Source organism: Trachypithecus francoisi, unplaced genomic scaffold, assembly GCF_009764315.1.
Source record: "Trachypithecus francoisi isolate TF-2019V2 unplaced genomic scaffold, Tfra_2.0 Lachesis_group3, whole genome shotgun sequence".
Lineage (NCBI taxonomy): Eukaryota > Metazoa > Chordata > Mammalia > Primates > Cercopithecidae > Trachypithecus > Trachypithecus francoisi.
In genome coordinates this window covers 99851636-99870865 of record NW_022681468.1, presented here as the reverse complement: position 1 = coordinate 99870865, position 19230 = coordinate 99851636, and the positions used below count along the sequence as shown (strand labels likewise).

The following is a 19230-nucleotide window of genomic DNA, read 5'->3' as shown; positions in this document are numbered from 1 at the left end:
CTTGCATACATTTTTGGTAAACCCTTCCAGGAAATAGGTGGTAACAAAACAGTGTCCTGCTGTGGGTCCTCTTCCTGTTATCCTTTAAACTACTGGATGATGACCAGCTATAGCAGTCTGGCTCAGAAACTAGTTTACTTCTCAAGTCATGCCCTCATTCAAAGGCCACTCATTAGTTTGGGTTAAGGCTTCTTTCTTCAATTCATGCCAGTGTCTTATCCTTTTCCCTTGTGGTTTGTTCCTCTCCCTTTACTCTTACCAGTGACAGTGCCACATCCCCATCCCTGCACCATCTTTGAAACAGAACCAAATGTTTCCTTACTTCTAGCACCTAAAATTTTCACCTTAGGTTCGTCTGATACGTAGCAAATCAGTAGCCCACTCCCATTTCAAAATTGGAAGTTTATATACAAATGCCCTGGATTTCTGACTTCTCAAGAATTTTGAACATGCATTCTTCAGATGATCACACTCCAGGGTGTAATGTACCTGGCCCCATCCACTCCCTTTACCCACTTGGCAGCTGCACTCAGGAGAGTCATGTAGCATTTTGATGCCAATAGCTTCTTCTCTATCATTTTGTCCCATGAGTTTCCTCAGTATAGGAAAAGTCCTAAGAGAAGGTGGCACTGCCTTACTCTACACTTCGGAGGACTCCTTCCTCTTCTTCAACGTAATTACCTCCTGTGAGTGGGAAAGGGGGAAAAGCATGAGTAACACAGGTTTTGATGAGAAGAGTAGAGTTTTTTTTTTTTTCTTCTTTTTATTTCCACTGCCTTGGAGCAGGTTTATCACGTTAGAGCATTACTTCTTTCCCCTTCTAGGGCACTGCATCAGAGCATGGTGAACAGAACAAAGAACCAGCCAAGAAGAAAAGGAAAAAATAAATGAAATGCCTGAGTTAATGTGAACTTTGGGGCTTCTGCTTCATTTTTACCCAACAAGCAACAATGCCCCTTGTCCTACAGCCCACAACGATGTTGGCATCTTGGTTCTGAACCCACTGAATTCAACTGCACCTTCAGCTAGAAGGAATCTTCTTGGCAGGTCCTGCTACTGAAAAATGGCTGGCCTTAGGCAAGCCCTTTTGCAAAAAGCACAGCTGAAAGCCTGAGTTTGGGAGCCTGCACCGCCCCGAATAAGCTCCATGGGAGCAAATACAGAGCCTCCAGGCAGTGCTATGGTCCAGGCTGGCTTCGTTTTTCCAAGGAGCCTTTGGTGAGTTCAATTATCTGGTAAATATCCAGCGCTTCACCTGAAAAATAGTGCAAATTGGTTAGGAGCCACCTCAATAACTGTAACTGAGAGCTCAGAAGTGAGCAAAGGAGCTTAATGCTAAGGTCAAAAAAGGAGAGTGAAAGGTTGAGAACAATTGTCACGAATGGTAATGTTACATGTTAGGAGGGTCTGTTTTCTTTTTATATAAAATAAATCTGTCTTAGATACATTTTAAATAGAAAATAAGCTTTCTGATTTACTTGTTTGGTATTTAAAGCACAGTTTGTTTTTCTGTCATCTAAGAATGCACTCTATAGAATAAATCCTCTTTAAACATTTCTGCTGTGGTTGAAGTAGGGGACAGGTACAGGCAGAATATTTGAAGCTCTGCTGTGTTCATTTTTGAAACATCATGTCACATTCACTGTGGATACAGGGCACCTTATAAACTGAAATTAGCCTAGAATATACCATGAGTCAAGAGGGTGATCTCTGGGGCCCCAAGCTTCCTGTTCTGCAAAACCCACTTGCTAGTCCACCTCAGATCCTATTTGTAATGAGGAACAAATGCGTTGTGCTCACCCTGGGGAATCCCGTATCTCCTTTCCATCCCAGTTGGGTTGGAAGGGGTTTTACAATCCATGGTCACTTCCTTCCTGAGGCACCGGTCAATATCAACTGCACTGAAAAAGGCGACTGACTGGGGCAAGTCATTCAGACCCAGCTTGTAGGCAAACATGCACCTGAAAGAGACCCAATCTCCCCTCACAGTCATGCCCCTCCTGTGAACACAGACGCATCACTCCTGGAGCAATGACCCCACACCCCTTAGAGCAGGGCTTCCCCTGGTCCAACACCCCATCTGTTCACTTAGCTAAGTCAAGAAAGGTGAAGGTCCAGCACTGTCTTCCATCCAGCAGCCTAACCTCCCACTGAGATACTGAAATGCAATTATGGACTCAACACACTTTTTTTTTCCAGTTTGGTACACTTTATTAATATACGAAATCACTTCCAATTGGGCCAGAGTTTGAAGCATAAATGAGGACTTTTAGCTTTGTTAAGCATAACCCCCCGGAGATGATTAAGAGGGCAATGGGAACAATGTTGAATATTGTAAACATCTCTTATTTACCCAATAATCAGGATAGATCATGGTTCCCAAACTGGTTCTGAGTGGCAGATCAACATGGAACGGTAATATCATTTAATTCATCCATAAGAACTAGGAATTTTACTACAAGAAAATACAACTCAATATATAAAATATATAAGATATTTTTAAAAATCATATTTGAGTGTCCCCATTAACAATGTTTTCTGTTAGCAGTCAAGTAACAAACTTTTGGCACTTAAGGAAACATTTATGGGAGAAAGAAAAACATCTCAATTTTCTATGAAATGAGAAAAGGCTTCTGTCATTTGATTTTCAAAATAGAAAAGTGTGAGTACCACCCTTTGGAATAATTCCCCTAACCTCACAGCTTCCTCAGTGATCAGTCTTGGTATTTGACATTTTCAAACCCAAGAACTCTTTTTTTAAAAAATTGAGGCTAGTCTTTTTAGGATTATAACTTTTTAAAAATTAGAAATAAGAAGGTGAAACATTCACTTCTAGGGGAATGAAAACTCAAAACTGCCCAGTCTGGCCCAAGAAGCGCTCACCCAAAGCCCCACATAGGAGCACATGGCCAGGCTAGAGGCCATGGGCCCCGCATACCTGGTCAAGAGGTTGGTGATCTGCAGGGCCAGGGCAGCACGGTAGCGGTCCTCCTCCCGCACCAGGTAGCGAACTTCGTCATGGATGCTGATGCAGAAGCGCCCATCTATGGCAAACTCTTCAAACAGCCACTTCATGGCCACAAGCATGAGGTGTAAGTAGTCAACAGCAGAGCTCTGTACCACCCAATTCACACGGCTGGTCATAAACTGGGGAGGGAAAGTGGGCACAGGTGAGAGGGGCTATGCTACACACCAATTAACTCTAGGGTAGAGGCCCCAAGAGAAGCTTCACTCTGGCCCTACCTACGAACACTGGTAAGGTCCACAGGGAGCCTGTGCCCTGCCCTCTGCCCTGCCCTCCCCGGGGGCCCCTCTGCCTATGCTCCAAAGGTAGCAAGATACCTCTCCCTGGACAGCCGAGGGCTCCAGGGCTCGGCTAATGCGGCAGCCCAGCACCGGGGTACGTGGTATGTCAGACGTAGCAATGCTCTCAAGCTTATTGAACATTTCTGACTCTGTGCCCCCCTTCCATGCCCGTTCAGCAACCACCTCCCACTTCTTCCAGTGTGACCTAAGGGACCAGAAACAGAGGGCAGACTCTGTCTTTCAGCATCTCAAAGCTGAAAAACAAAGCATCCAAGTTCTTCTGGGGCAAGCCCAGACCCCTCCCTCCATCCTTAACACAAAGAAGGTTCTTACTTCCTTGCAGTTTCTCTCTGGACCTTGCGCAGATCCTGCAGGGAAATCCAGCCATCCTCAGTCCTGTCCACTGGGAGGTGCAACTTCCTCACCAGCCACTCACCCTCATCTGACAGCCGATACCTGGGGGCAGCGTTGTTATCACCATCATTCCACAGGAGTGCTTCCTGTGCCACACCTAGTGCCTTGGCATGGAATGTTCACATCACTTCAACTTTCAAAAACACTGGCATCATGCCAGTCTCCTAAAGGCTTTTATTCAGAGGAAGAAACAGGCTCAGAGAGGCGAAGTGCCTTGCCTAGGATCACGGAGCTAGAAAGAGATGCAGCCCAGGCTTTTGTAGCCCCAAAGCCTGGGCCACCCCATGGTAGCCCAATAAAGGACAAAGACTCCAGCACACGAGCAACCACTATTCCTACTGTCCTGTTTCTTTAGACACTGAATTGCCCAATGACCAACACGGGCCTTATATTCAGGAGGCAGCAAGGAGGCACCACCTTTCTTGCCTCCACCAGCACATGCTGCTCACGGTATGAGCCTTACCCAACCTCAACTTTATCCACTGGGTGATACTCAGCTCCCCTTTCCTGCATTTACAGTCATCAACCACTATATCATTTATCACATACTTAACTTTTAGTTGTTCGTAAGAAAGTTTCCACAATGAGCCAGCTAATTAAATGTGGACAATGTATTGTACCTCAGGAAGTTGTACCTCTCTTCCCTCACACTTTTGGAACCCTCGAGTCTGCTAAGGCCCTGAGCACACAGTATGCACTACTATGAAAGGAAACAAATTGGAGAGCTAGGCTAAGTAACCTGGAGGCCTGGTAATGCTTTCTCCTGTATCAACATCAGCCTACATGCTCCAGTTTGCCACAGCACCCTCCTGTCAACTCCTGTCTTCCACCCACTCCATTTGCTCTCATTCCCTGTAGGCATCTGAGTTTGCAACCCCTATATTATTGATTATGCGGCATAATCAGAATTGTCAAGATGCTACCACTTGGTGATAGTAAACCAAAAGTATAGCTTTACTCCCATGAGGAAAAACTGTTTAAGGCTGACTATAAAGCAAGCAAATGTCACAACAGGACAAATCATCCCAGAGCTAGGTTACACAGTTGTGGAAGGAGAGGGGCTAGGTGAGGGTTCAAGTAATGGGGACGAGATAGAACAGATGGGAGTACTAAAGGACAGTAAAGCAGGCTTCAGGTCCTGGGTGTTAAAGTGGATGGGAGAGGAACCCTCACCAGCGGAGGCCCTTGGTGACGGCGTACATCTGCTGGGCCTTCTCAGCTGCCTCCTGCTGTGTGAGCCGGTGGTTAAACTGCATTAGTAAGCGCTCAGCAAAGGGCTGCCCAGCCCCATAGATGCGGCCATAGTTGAAGACTTTGGCATGTTCACGGCTGATGCCCACGGTAGTGGCTGTCTTACTGTGTAGATCAGTGCCCCTGTTCTTCCTGCCCTGCAGTGTCATCCACCCAAAGGCTGTGCAGCCTGGAAGATAAGCAGGAGTAAGAAAAGAAACTCAGGAACATTCTGCCCAGTGTTCATCAGAACTGTCAATATGCTACCTGAGGGGCTGGGCTGCCCCAACCCCGGCTCCTGCTCACCATGCATGCCGGCAAAGTGGGCGTCTCCAAGCACAGCTGCAATCCACAGCTCTTGAGAGTCCACATCAGCACCTACAAGGGTGTAGCCAGGTGGGGCCTGCACCATGGCTTTCAACTCACTGCCTACTCGGTCAGGCTGTGGGAAGAGTGAGATACCCAAATGAGACTCCTCCTACCCTATTCCTGGAGCCAGAGTTGACTGAGAGCCTTTCCTAAGGGAATGGCTTTAGAGAATGCCAGACAGCACTGGTCAAACTCCATAGTTCTAGAGACAGCTACCTATCAGCAATTGGGTGACAGGTAAAGAATCTACTCTATGCCTAGCGCTATGCCAGACCCCTCACCTACATGGTCCCATCTAAATTCCATGAGAGCTGTAGCTATTACGCCTGTCATTGGCCAGGAGCAGGTGCCCAGAACACATTTACTGAAGGAGTGGACAGGAATCATGAAGCCAGATTTTCCTGTCTTCCATCCACTCCAAGATCTGGGTCAGGCAGTGAACTAGAGTCCTGCCTGACCCCACATCACAGGATCCTTTTCATGCTCCTCGCTAAATACCTAAAGGCCCTCAGAGCTGAGTTTCTACAGACCTGGGAGAGGAAGAGCAGGGGCCAGAGCTGCAGATGACACATACCCGGGCATTGCTGGCGGTGAGCCACGTGGGCTCCACAGCCCGGCGAGTGATGGTGCCGGCAGTCACCACTTGGGGCAGGATGGCCCCATAGAGGCCTTCCTCATCATAGTCGGGGTGCCTGGTAGGGTGCAGGGGAAGGAAATGGGTCTTAGTTGCTTTGGCCCTAGGACCTACCACTTCACCTCAGTTCTCCTATCCTTACAACCACTCAGCAGACCATACCTGATCACAGCACGGGGCAGAGCTGACCTGGGCAGCCACACCACCATCTGGGAGCTGTGGGGACAAAGTGAGGCTCAGCACAGCCATGGGAAGCAGAATCTATCCCGCATCCCACCATGGCCCTCACCTGCCCACCTCCTGGACGGCTATACTCCTACCCAGCCTCACTAACTGGACTCAAGGTGAGCCCTGGCTCAGCCAAGGCCTGGGGCCCTGTGATATACCAGTCAAGAGCATAAGCCATCTGGGAACCGGCCAGGCCTCTGAGTGAGCTCCTGCTCCTCTCTGGGGGGCATTCATGAGGCACTCCTTCCACCACTGCCTCTTCCTACACACAGGCAGACTTCACCATCCCAAAACCCACTCTGCTCACCAGAGTGTGCTGGTGGCCACAACCACCTTGGAAATGGCCTTCAAGATGAATACATTTGCCATTCCTGACTACAAGACCCAGCTCCCAGCCCCCAACAGGCTTACAGGCCACCAGCTCTCCATGGTCCTCAGCCATATCCCATGGCTCCAGCAGTTACACCAAGAGGTTCTGTTGGGAGCTACGAAGGGCTCTCATGGTCCTACAGCACCATTCTTTTTACATTAACAGGGAAACTGAAGCTAGAGGGGAAGACTTGCCCAAGGTCCATGGCACCAGGACCAAAAGTAGCCAGGCCTCTGGACCACAGCTAGGCTGGCCCTCTGTGGGAATCCAGGGTTAGTCAGAGGTCCCTGGGTGGGAAGAGGGGGGAAAGGCGTCCCAGGGCTCCTCCCATGGTGGCCCACCTGATACGTTTATGGGCGTTCCTCCAGAAAGAAATCATTTTGTTGATTTCCAGAGCACGGGGCCCACTGGCACCTCCTGGGCCAGCCTGCAGGGTGCCATCCTCCATCTTGGGCAGGAAGTCCTTGGCAAAGGGGCTTCCCACATTACAGCTATTACCATCCTGGATACAGCAAAGGAAGCAGGGGCTGGAGGCAGGTGGCAGACCCCCGGGTGGGGAACCAATGTGAGCACCTGCACTCCTCCCAACACTGAGCCCAGAACCTCAGCAGTCTGAGGCAAATCCCTGATTGCATCACACATGCACAAATGCGCACAAACATGCGCGCACACACATGCGCACACACATGACCCCAGGACACAGACACAAGCAAACCTGGCTCCCCACATAGTGACAAATCGGCAGAATCTATCACGTACCAGATGTGCCCCTTGCTACCCGACTTTCATTAGAAAAACAAAAGCTGAGACATGACAGTATGTACCTGAAATCACACTCTGTCCCTCTACTAGTCATTCCCACAAAAAGGATAGTCTCAGGTGTGTCACTCTGAAGGCCTGCTGTGGGCCTTGAGCAGAGTAAGGACACACCACAGGACAGGCCATAACCCAGGACACACCTTGTGAGGCAGCTTGAAAAACCAGCAGCCAGGGATATCCACATCATTGTAAGGTCCATTGCCATGGTGATAGTTGGGCTGGCTGTCCTTGGGGCTGCCAGGGCCAGTCTGTGGGAGCCACACACCTAGATCAGGCCCTGTACCAGCACCTACATTCAGCAAGGGCCAGGGGGTAGGAAGTGGGAAAAGGGCCTGAAACTGTCATCAGCTGGGAAATGACAAGATGGCCATGAGGTCTCACTCAGGCTTTCTCCTTGTCCTCCAACATGTGTGGGGCCTCCCAGGGACAGGGTGGCATCTCCAACCCCCCTAAGACCTAGGGAACTCTGGCTGGGAAGAACTACATGGGCAAGAGGAAGCCCATTCCACCCAGCACCCACCCAGAGAACCCCTGGGCAGGTGCACTGCTCACCAGAGCCAGCGGTTGACCTGGCACTGCAGCTCCCAAGTTCTCCACCTTGGCCTCAGCCTCCACTTCTAAGTAATCCAGTTCTTCTACCTGGAGTGGTCCAAGGACCAAGAGAGTGAAGCATGGGACTGGGTAGGTCCCAATCCACCAGCCCCTCCCTGCGTGGTACTCAGACACCGCAGGTCAGTCTGGGGTAAGCTACCAGTGCCAGCCTCCCACCCAAAAAGGCTGCTCCTTCCCTGGGTGGAACACAGAGACTTCCCCTCCCCAAAGCTCAGGTTCAGAGCCGGCCCTCACCGTTTGCCATATGGCACTATTGTCAGTGAGCAGGAACTCCTCAGCCAGGTCGGCCTCCTGGGGCGTTAGCTGCTGCTTCCCCTGTTCGAGACAGTGCTTCCTGTACAGGGACTCGATGGCTCTGGGCAGAGAACAGCAGCAGCAGCCTCTGATTACCATATGCCCACTGTGGGCCAGGCAGCTTGCTGGTGCCTTCCACAATTCCCTTTGTTTAGTCCTCAGAATCAGCTCTGAGGCAGAACCAGACAGCACTTTCCCCGGGTTTTAGACAGGGATTGACAAACTAAAAATGACAGCACTCTGGCAGCAGGCTGGGGTTTGAGGCCTTGTCTCACTCAAATCCAAGTTCCTCTTACACTATAGAACTCAAGAGAAGTTCTGAGAGCACAGCAAGAGGACAGGACCCAGGGCCCAGCTGCAGGCTGGCTCTTGCCAGCTCACCTACCCTTGGGCTCAAAGGAGCAAGGCCAGTCTTACCCCTTTTGTCCCAAGGCCCTGCAAGAGACTCAGGCTGCCTTGAAAAGCCAGGACTCGTAATTCTGGGCCACTGTAAGTTTCTCCCCAACACCTGCTTGTCTAAAGCTCAGGTTCTGTGATCTTAAACAAGTCAACAGAGCCTTTGTCAACTACAACATGGGGATAACCATTCTAGCTCATGGGGCTCCTTGGGAACAAATGAGGGAAGCACTGCTTGGCCCACAATTATCACTCAAATTATATATACATTTTTTAAAAAGCCCATCTCCCTGCTACTTATAACAGCCCTCTGCATGTTCCTGTGAAGGCAGCTGTGCTGCCCGGCCCAAGAGGAAGGCCTTTAGTCCTCCCTACTCTGAACATCTCAACGTACTCCCTCCCAGGGCCTCTGAGATCCAGAGGGTAAGGGTAGCCATGGAAAAAAAAAAAACGTGAGGCCGGGCACAGTGGCTCAAGCCTGTAATCCCAGCACTTTGGGAGGCCGAGACGGGCGGATCACAAGGTCAGGAGATCGAGACCATCCTGGCTAACACGGTGAAACCCCGTCTCTACTAAAAAAAAATACAAAACACTAGCCGGGCGAGGTGGCGGGCGCCTGTAGTCCCAGCTACTCGGGAGGCTGAGGCAGGAGAATGGCGTGAACCCGGGAGGCGGAGCTTGCAGTGAGCTGAGATCCGGCCACTGCACTCCAACCCAGGCGACAGAGCGAGACTCCATCTCAAAAAAAAAAAAAAAAAAAAAAAAAACGTGAACCCAGACGCCTTTTTGTGTGTGTTTTCCCTTCTTCTGAACCCAGACTCTTGAACCCAAACACTTTCCACTAGCCTGAGGGGAAGGGGTCCCTAGGCTCCAGCCCCTTCCTCCCCTGGGCCTGAGCCTTACCTGTAGGGGCAGACCACCCCAGCTGATTCCAGGGTGGTACCTGTCGGGAACTTGGCCAGGTTGTCCCGTCGCCCAGGCACCAGGTAGCCCCAGCCATGACGCTCTGAGTAGTGCAGAGGGAAGCCATCCCAGGTCAGTGCCATGAGTTTAGGTGTGACCCGCATCTGCAGGCTGAGGAGGCTGGGGCCTGGGGTCCATGCAGGGTCGTCTAGCCGGGGACAGAGCTTCCGGTACCATCTATGTCCCACCAGGAAGACAGCAGTGTCACAATGGTAAGGGCAGTTGTTGGGGGGAAGGTTCTCTCTCCCACAATATGCCCCACCCACCCTCCAAAGCCCTGGGGCTTTCTGGTGACCCCAGCCTACAGCCACCATCCCCTCCTCTGGGATGCTTTAGCCAGGACCCCCATGGAATCCTCTAGAAGAATATTTCAAAAGCAAAGACACTAAGTCAATCCCACTGCACTAGTCAGAAGCCAGGACACAAAAGCATACCCTGGCCCAGGGCAGGGCTCCTTCCCAAGCTCCATTTCATCCAGTGTACCTGACCAGAGAAGGGAGCACATCTGCCCTCCCCACTCCTCGAGAGAAACACCAGTCCTTCTGGGTGCTCTCTTGCAGGCTGTTCACCAGAGTTGAGCCCAGGGTGAAGCTAGGAAGGCACTCAGGACACTTGCTCTCAGGGTCATGCAAGTGCAAAGTTGGCACCCTGCTGCTCACCCTGGCTGCCCTTTTTCTCATCTCTGCCACCCTATAAGGCTCAAAGGAAAGGGCACCTTCTCAAGGAAAGCTTCTTGATTTATTTCTCCAGGCAGAGTCAGAACTACCTATGGACACTAGCTGTACTAGCTGGTCTACATGCCTGGCTTCTCCTAGAAAAAAAGGAACTACTGGAAAGGAGGAGCTATGCTCCAGTCTGTACACCCAGTGGCTGCCACGGGCCAGTGCACAGCAGGTGCTCAGAACAGTGCTGAATGAGTCCAGTAAGCCAGTCCAGAGTGAGCAAATGAGAATAGGACTGGAAGACAGTATGAATGAATGGCAGCAGGTCAACAAGTACACATGTGCATGATGCCTCTGTGCCAGAACCCAGACCAGGTCTGTCCTGAGAATGGCGCAAGGGTGGACTCTAGATACACTGCTGGGGGTGGGCTGGGCTCACCCAGGGTGTCCAGGAAGGTGCTGGGGCCGCTTGGGCAGGAGCTCTGTGGTCCCCTTCAGCTTCTGCAAGCAGGCGCGGGCCATGACATCTTGTTGAAACTCCTCCTCCTCACTGCGGGGGCCGAGGTCTGTGAGGGTGGGGGAAGACAATCAGGAGCAGGAGAAGGAACTCTCAGTAAGACCTGCTCCCACCCGCTCATCTCCAAAAGGCTGGAGCAACCCTTTCCAAGGACCCCTTCAATCACAGGACCTTCCCAGCGACAACCCCTACCCTACCTCTACCTCCTGCCCATGCTCCCCACCTTCCTGATCCATGGGATCACCAGGGGCCCCAGCCCCCTCGATGGGCAACTTGCTGGCTGTGGCTGGCTCCTTCTTCACCTTCTTAGCTTTCTTCTGCTTAAATTCTTGCAGGTCCCACTCCAGGTCCCAGAGCCAGGGGTCTTCTTTGTACCTACAGAGTTAGTCCACTAGGGCAGGGCTAAGGCTAAGCCAAAGGCTAGACCACCCACCTGCCAGTCCCCTGCCTAGATCCTGCCCACCCAAGGCCTGGCTACCTCTCTCCTGAGAGCAGCTGGCAGGCGTCGTTGGCCAGGTCCATCAACGACTTCTTCATCTCCCGCTGGAGCTCCTCATAAGTGCCCTGTGCCTCTGCCAGGTAACGCTCCCAGTTCTGGTTGACAGGCAGGTAGGAGACACCCATCTCCAGCATGCCAGCCAGAGTCACTGGGTGGGGACACCTTGGAGGCAAACACCAGCAGCTGCCATAAATGACCACAGGAGGCAAGACTTTGGCCCAATCCCTGAGCTGGTTTAGCAAGCCTCAACCAAGCCACCGACATGGCACAGCTCAAAAGTCAGACAAGGCATTAAATCCCAGCTCACTGTTACTCATCCCTGGGTAAGTAACCCCATCTCTTGGAGTCTCAGTTCTTTCATCTATAAAATGGGAACAGTATCATCCCATCCTCAGGGGTAATGTGGGAAATATAGATGGCGAAAGTGAAAATGGCTGCCACACATGGAGTAATGACTGTGTGCCAGGCACTGTGCTAATAATCCCATACATGAAAAACATCATGCCTGAACCTCAAAACTTGGGTGGTAAAATACAGTTGACCTTTAAACAACACAGGTCTGCATCGTGCAAGTTCACTTACACACTTACTTTCTTCTGCCTTAGCCACCCGAGACAGCAAGCCCAACCCCCCTCCTCCTTCTCCTCCTCAGCCTACTCAACGTGAAGGACAGAGATCTTTATGATGATCCACTTCCACCTAATGAATAGTAAACACATTTTCTCCTCATGATTTTCTTAATACATTTTCTTTTCTCTCGCTTACTTTAAGAATACAACATATAATACATACAACATACAAAATATATATTACGTTATCAGTAAAGCTTCTAGCCAACAGTAAGCTATTAGTAGTTAAGCTTTGGGTCAAAAGTTCTAGCCACATTTTCTTCCCCTCCTTCTTCTTTCAGTATCTTTGGTACAAATATACCTGAATTTTCAGCTACACAAGGGTCACTTCATAAGACGGACTCATTAATAAACATAAGCATGATGTACATGAAGCCCTTGGTTAAGGATCTAGTTCAGAGAAGGTGCATAGTAAACCAGGACCATGCACATGAAACACAAGCACAACTCCATGACCCTCCCTTCCAGGGCTTCTGTAGAAATACAGAGTCCAGGGCCCAGATGGACACCACTGGACAGAAGGGCTCCATTCTTTCAGCCTAGAAAAGCTAAGGTCCCCAACCTGAGACAGAACCAGCGCCACCTGATTACAGCAGGCCCAGGTACCAGGAACACACTGACCCCCAAAGATTCCCACATGGGCTCCCCCTCACCTCTCCAAGAAGAGCGGTAGCTGCTCCTGGAAAACCTCATGGGTGGCCCACACGTCCTGGGCACAGTACTGCATCAGGTCCTGGCACAAGGTGACAGGAAGGCGCAAGGTGGGCAGCCATCCCATTACCACCACCAGGTCTCAGGGTCAGGCCTGGCAGTTGTATCTCCCCAAGCGCAGCTAGGGGTGTGCCACAGCCCATCTCCCGAGAGCCCCCTCTAGCACCATACCTGGAAGTTCTCGCGAATGTCCTTCATGGTACCCTTCACGAACAGTTCTCGAGGCTCCTTCTTTAAGGGAGGCCCCCCTACATAAAGTCTGTGCACCTCTGCTAGACTGTTGACACTGCTGATGTCCAGCCAGTCCCAGGATGAGATCTGGGGAACCAGAGCAAGGGACATGGCAGATCAGCTTGGCCTCGGGTCAGACGGGCTGGTGAGGGGGGTCCCAAGCACTAGGCTCCTGCCCACTGGCAGTGTGCTCTCACCGCTGGGCCTCTTCTGGCTTTCCTCTGGGACTTCTGGCCTTGCTTTGTGGGGCCCTGGACCTTGTGCTTGCCCTGCTTGGCTGCTATCCACAGACTGCGCTGGAAGCTACTTAGCCCTGAGATGGCCATGTGCATGCTCATGGTGTCCAGGAAACGCATGCGGGAACCCTGAGGAGGAGGAGAAGGAAAGGAAAGGGAAGGAGGGAGGCTGCAACTGTGGGGCCAGCCCACCATTGCTTAGTGGTATGGACCTCCAGCCCCACCTCAGCTCCTCAAACAGCTTCCCCTCCCAGCACACAGCCTCCAGCACAAAATACAGAATCCTCATGTTTGTTTGTTCATGCTTGCCCCATCACCTTTAAGGGGCCTGCCTTCCCAAATCCTAGCCACCCTTTAAGATGCAGGCCTGGCTCAAACCCAACGTGCAAGTCCTTCCCAGCTTCCAGCAATAGCTCCGAGCAACGTAGATACAGAGTGGCCAAAACAAAGCCTTCAGGGCTATCTGGTCTGGCCCCAACCCTGTCACTCATAAGCTGTGTGGCCCTGGGCACGTCAACAAGGCTGTCTGAGCCTCAGCACCCTCAGCTATAGGCTAAGGTTGCTCTCCCCTGCCCGGCCTGTCTCCTAGGGCTGCTGTGAAGATACAATGAAAAAACACTTCATAAAATTAAGAATTGCCACTACTATACACCAGGCAGAGTACTGAGTGTTTGACATGCAGGCATTGTTCCAACCCTCCTATTAATCCTATGAGATTTATGTTATCTCTGCCTTTTTATTAAAAAAAGGAAACTAAGACTTAGAGATGTTAAGGACCTCATAGTAGTCATCAGTGGTTATGGCAGGAAGTGAGTCCAGGCTGTGGCTCAAAACCTTTAAGATCCATGCTAGGCTGGGCGCAGTGGCTCAAGCCTGTAATCCCAGCACTTTGGGAGGCCGAGACGGGCAGATCACGAGGTTAGGAGATCGAGACCATCCTGGCTAACATGGTGAAACCCCGTCTCTACTAAAAAATACAAAAAACTAGCCAGGCGAAGTGGCAGGCGCCTGTAGTCCCAGCTACTCGGGAGGCTGAGGCAGAAGAATGGCGTAAACCCGGGAGGCGGAGCTTGCAGTGAGCTGAGATCCAGCCACTGCACTCCAGCCCGGGCGACAGAGGGAGACTCCGTCTCAAAAAAAAAAAAAAAAGATCCATGCTAAGCTCTAAAATGCCACAGAGATAAAGGCCATTATTACTTTGTGACAACTTAGGTCCTATACCAGGCTTTCCCGGGGACATAAACAGCTAGGCACAGGGACGAGAGGCACAGCTGGTCAACAGACGGGCCTGTGGCTTCAGCAAAGGCAATAGAGACACTTGCCAGGAAAGCAGTGCCTTCCCTAACCACTGAGATTAGGGCTCCTGGCCCATCCCATGCCAGAACCTGTAGCTGGCCCCAGGAACCTTACCTGGATCAGGTACTGCTCCCTGATATGAGCTCGGTCAAAGGAAACATTGTGCCCCACCACTAACTGCTCCTGCCAATCTCTCTGGGTGGGGCTGCTGGCACTGGCAGGGACCTCCAGGGGGATGAGGTCAGCCGGCGACAGCTGGCTGGTCCAAGAGTAACGCTCTTCCACCAGCCGCCGGCTGCACCAGGAATACCTGAGGGAGGCGAGAGGCATGCAGGTTCACCATGGAGACATTAAACTTCCACTCCACAACACCCATTGCACACCTACCACTACATGCCAGATGGCGTATTGGCAGCTGGGGACACAAGTGAGACCAAAGGGTGCTCCTAACTCAGCTACAGGTCAGGTGTAGCAGGGTGGGTGTGTATGCTGGTGGGCAAGAGCTACAAAAGCTTCTTTAAACTTCTGCACATAAAAATGGAACTTTTGGGCTATTAGACCTACATGCAGGTATTATATTACAGCCTGGGCCATCAAGGTGTTTGCTAGACCCAGTGTTCACTAAGTCTACATCTAGCTCTGAGGTTTTATGAACATTATCAACCTCTTGTGTCTATAGTCACAAACCAACTACTGTTCAAAGTGCTAGTAAAGGAGATAACACAGTAACAGAACCGAAAGTGGAGATTTTTTTTTAATTGAACTGGCAAAAAAAAAAAAAAAAAGACAAATACTGCACACATGTACAGGATGAATCATCTCACGGCTGAAAAGATTCCGGGGGGACAAAGAACAAGTCACACACCTTGGAGAATCTCACCCTCAGTGAGAGACCAGGGAAAGTGCCAGAATGAGAAAATGTATGTGCACGTGATAAGGTGGGGGTGGGAGGATAGGGGATGAGTGCGGCCTGTTGGGGGCCTGACCCTGATTCAGTAAAAGGCTGCAGTTTGCTCAAGATCCACAAGGCTAGGTGTAGGGGAATGGCCACTGAAGAAATGCCTGTTGCAAGCCACAGATTATTCTCAACAGTCAAGGCCCACTCAGCATCAAAGTGAGTGACGAGGCCATGTGTGGACAACACTACAGAGAAGGAGCTCCTTGCAACCTTTATGGAATGGAAGAGGGAGTATCTGCCTCAACAGATTCAACACATATAAAATTAATTTCTTTCAAAGAGAAAGCAAGAGGGTCCTAGGTTTAAACCTGACAAAATCTAACTCATACTCTAAATGGTGAAAATAAGCCAAGGGACTAAAAGAAATCCCCCCCACCTTTTAATTTAGCATGTCAAAGCCCTTACAACACAGACAAAAAGGCTAAAGAATGCCAAATAGTTGAGGCCATGGTGATAACAGGGACTTTGGTTACGATAAAAAGCCACACTGGTGTCAAGATGCAGCTCTGCAGCTGTGCATGAAGCCATCTCATTATAAACTAGTGATTAAAAAGAAGAAAGCCTAATTTAAGATGAGTAGGGATCTATGCCATTAATACTAGTTTTACTGTGAATCTCAGATAAATGTTGATGGCCGGAGTGATGTCCCTCTAGCCTGATGGCCAAAGCCCTTACCAACAGCCTTTGGGAAGAAGCTGCCCCGTGGCAGGCCCAGAGCTGACGAAGGCTTCTCCTCCCATTGTAAACTGTGGGATGGTCAGGTACCTAATGTTACTCAGTTAAGGGGCGGGGGCATGCCCAGGTTCAAAGTGGACCGCTATTAGGGCACCATGTGGCACCCACCTCCACCCACCACTCAGACTCCTAGGAGGAAGGTCCCAGCATAAGCCCAGGCCTTAACAATGACTTCTGCCATCAGGCCAATGCCCTGAGTACCACTGGCAAGAATGGAATGAGAATGAGGGCAGAGAGGGAAGGACAGGGAGGGAAAGGAGAGGTAAAAGGAGAGAAAAGAGGAGGAAGAGAAAAGCGGACTTGAAGTAACTTGGCCAAAAATGACCAACAGATCAAAAAACAAATCTTTCTTGTCACTGATTTCCTAATTTTCTTTCAGCCACCAAAGCCTACTCTATCCTTCCAAATGATGGCTGGTATTCCCCTTTACTTTGACCATCGAGTTACATATTCTAAGTAGTGTGATTCTCATTGTAACTGGAACTCAATCAATGCAGAATCATCTAGTTTTGCTCTTTTCAGCCATTAATGCCTACCTTATCTATTTAGCCATGTTTTCACCATTTTCAACTGCATATTTAACATTTCGCAGCTTTCTTTACAAAGATGTAGCTTCCAATAGGAATAAAGAAACTGCCAACTTTTTTGCTGGCCATGCCTGAAAGCATTAAGGTTGTAAATAGTATTTTAATCCTGGAATGAAGAATAAAAAAAGGGGAGAAACAGTACTGCCATCATTGTTTGAAAAAGAAACTTGGGTAGCACTTAGAAAGTTATTTAAAAAGAAAAGAGATTGGATATACTTGTTTGGGACCAAAATGCCTGCTTGGAAGGCTGGGGGAAGGAAGCAATGTTTCTCAACTAGGGTTGGTCAACCAGATGCCGCCTCAAGGGGGCATGTGGAAACGTTGGCGGCGGGGGCAGCGGGGCGGGGGGTGTTGGTCTGGCGTTTATGGGAAAGGCCGGGGATACTAATGTCCTATACTGCCTGGGACAGTCCCACAAAAGGGAGCTTTCTACTGCCCAAAATAATTAATAGCTCCCCAAATAGAAACACCGTTCAAATGACTTTTCAGACTAACTTCTCATGACGCCATTAGGGGAGGGGTAAAGGCACCAAATCATGGTGATCTTAAGTGGCCTCCCACAGGTCTCATCTACAGCGCTTTACTGTGATTCTCCGCATGGCCTTTACCGCCTGACATTTACTTGGGTATTTGCTTACTGCCTGTGATCTACCCACCAGAAAGTGAGTCCCACATAAACAGGGGTCTAGTCCTAATTCACCACATCAGTGCTCCCTACGTGAGCACCCAGCACATAACAGGACCTCAGTAAATGTTCACTGAAACAAACTATTAAGCTGGGCCCCCATGCCTGCTTATGTCCCCAACCCTGCCCCTACTTACCAGGCCGAGGGGGATATGGCCACCGCCAATGTGGGGCAAGTTCCCTCTGCCAAGCAGACCTCCACGTCGAACACCAGGGCCCGCTCCTCGGGGATGGCCACGGGTACGGCCTCCCCCTCGGGGCCGTACCGGGTCCAGCCCTCCGCCCAGGCCCAACCCGAGGGCTGCGGGGGCAGCTGGGCCTGCAACAGCGAGTTGGCCGCCTCCAGGTAGGGCAGGCTCTGCTTCTGGGCCAGGAGGCGGAAGTGCTGGTCCAAGTTGTCCCCGTAGAGGGGCGGCAGGCGCAGCTCCACGTCGGGCAAGGGCGCCGCTGGCTGCCCCCAGAGCCCGTGCTTCTGCAGGTGTTCGACGCTGCGGCGCACCGCGGCCTCGCCGGGTATCTCCCCTCCTTGCCCGAAGATTTGCTCGTGCAGCCCTTTCGAGAGCATCTGGATGTGCAATGGGTTGTGCCGCAGCTGCCCGTCCTCCGAGGATGGCACTTGCGGCTGCTGCTGCAGCTGCTGCTGCTGCTGCTGCTGCCGCCGCCGCCCGTCGCTGGGGTCGGACGCGGGGACGGAGCTGGAGACCCAGCGCCCCGGAGCTGGAACCGGCCCTGGCACGACGGTGGCGCCGGCCAACTTCCTCCAGAGCAGGCGGCTCATGGTTGGTGCAGGGACCCCCACGCTGGGAGTCAGAACACCTGGCTTTGGACTCCAGCTTGGCTGCTTTTACTGGCTAGAAGACGTGGAGAGAGACACGTCCTGTCTCTGCTCTCCTGTCAGTGAAATGGGTTTGACCATGCCTGCCTTCCACCCCAAATCCTAAAGGAGACAGATGATATAAAGCGTTATTTTACCATACATGTAAAACGTGTATTCATAGTCACCATTCCTTGAGCATTTACTGCGTCCCCAGCACGTGCCAGGCGCTTCAGTTGCATTTTCTGTTAAGCCTCAAAACTTGGGAAACGTCAATACCCCTCCTGGGGACACCGGGGTCCACGCAGCTTCGTCAGTGGACCCACGTGGGGAAGCCGAGGGCAGCGAGTAAGAGAGCAGTATCTGCGGAAGGGCGACGCGGCTTTGAACCCCGCTTCTGGCTCTCTCGAGCTGTGTGACCTTGGGCAACGCTCCTTAGGCCCTGATATCCTATTCTGTAAAATGGGATTACAGATTCTGCCTGTCACACGGGGCCGCTGTCCGGAGCACACAGGGCGCCTACGTCTTGCGGCCCTGCTCTTGGCAAGCAAATGGTGGCTGCCATTACCGCGACCGGCGTGGCCCGAGAGCCTAGCGTCGAGAGGTGCCAGAACCCGGATTCGAACCCGTAAGGTGGGCCGCCGTCCCCTGGGACCTCCACCCACACCTAGACCACGGCCCAGCCGGCCGAGGGCGTCCTGCAGCGGGCGTGGGCGGCCACCCCCGTGAGCCCCGCCGCCTGCCTGCGCCCGGCAGAGGCGCCGCGGCGCGCCCTGGGACGAGCCGCCGCCCTGCTCCGGGCCTAGCTCCCTGACTGGAGAGGGAGGGGCCGCGCCGCCGCTCAGCGACCCGGCCTCCCCGCCGCCGAACCCGCCGGAAACCTCGGTCCGCACGGTGCTTCCCGGTCTGCGGTTCCCCAGACCCCAGGCCCACGGCGCGGCGTCCCCCTACGCGCGGCCTACGCAGCCTCGGGGTGGCGTGTGGCCTCCACCCGGCCAGTCCGCTTCGCTGGCAGCAGCAACTTCCCGTCCGCAC

General features: G+C 51.8%; 2 protein-coding genes across 8 annotated transcripts in view; one reads left to right on the top strand and one right to left on the bottom strand.

The window, feature by feature from the left end:
• Positions 1-1557, top strand: part of FANCI (FA complementation group I) — a 92896-nt gene extending 91339 nt beyond the window's left edge. For 3 of the 4 annotated variants that reach the window (XM_033189061.1, XM_033189062.1, XM_033189060.1), the window contains one exon: positions 825-1557. In XM_033189061.1, coding sequence (XP_033044952.1) covers positions 825-887 — 63 coding nt within the window. In that variant the 3' untranslated portion in view covers positions 888-1557. The remainder of the gene's footprint in view (positions 1-824) is intronic. The other variant, XM_033189063.1, reaches the window with a different exon arrangement.
• Positions 744-19228, bottom strand: POLG (DNA polymerase gamma, catalytic subunit). Of its 4 annotated transcripts, none has more exons than XM_033189065.1 (23): positions 19077-19228; positions 17519-18318; positions 14531-14726; positions 13082-13249; positions 12825-12971; positions 12596-12675; positions 11293-11475; positions 11038-11189; positions 10737-10863; positions 9576-9812; positions 8217-8337; positions 7923-8009; positions 7511-7618; positions 6893-7053; positions 6116-6169; positions 5894-6011; positions 5257-5392; positions 4894-5140; positions 3640-3762; positions 3343-3511; positions 2939-3147; positions 1801-1961; positions 757-1255 (listed from the first exon to the last, which is right to left on the bottom strand). In XM_033189065.1, exons 2-23 carry the CDS (start codon positions 18157-18159, stop codon positions 1179-1181), a joined length of 3702 nt encoding a protein of 1233 aa, XP_033044956.1. In that variant the 5' UTR covers positions 18160-18318; positions 19077-19228; the 3' UTR covers positions 757-1178. The 4 variants fall into 4 exon arrangements, with proteins under 4 accessions (XP_033044955.1, XP_033044958.1, XP_033044956.1 ...); XM_033189066.1 differs by having other exon boundaries at positions 19089-19228; XM_033189064.1 differs by lacking the exon at positions 19077-19228 and having other exon boundaries at positions 744-1255; positions 11293-11496; positions 17519-18259.
• Between the last annotated feature and the right edge of the window lie 2 nt (positions 19229-19230).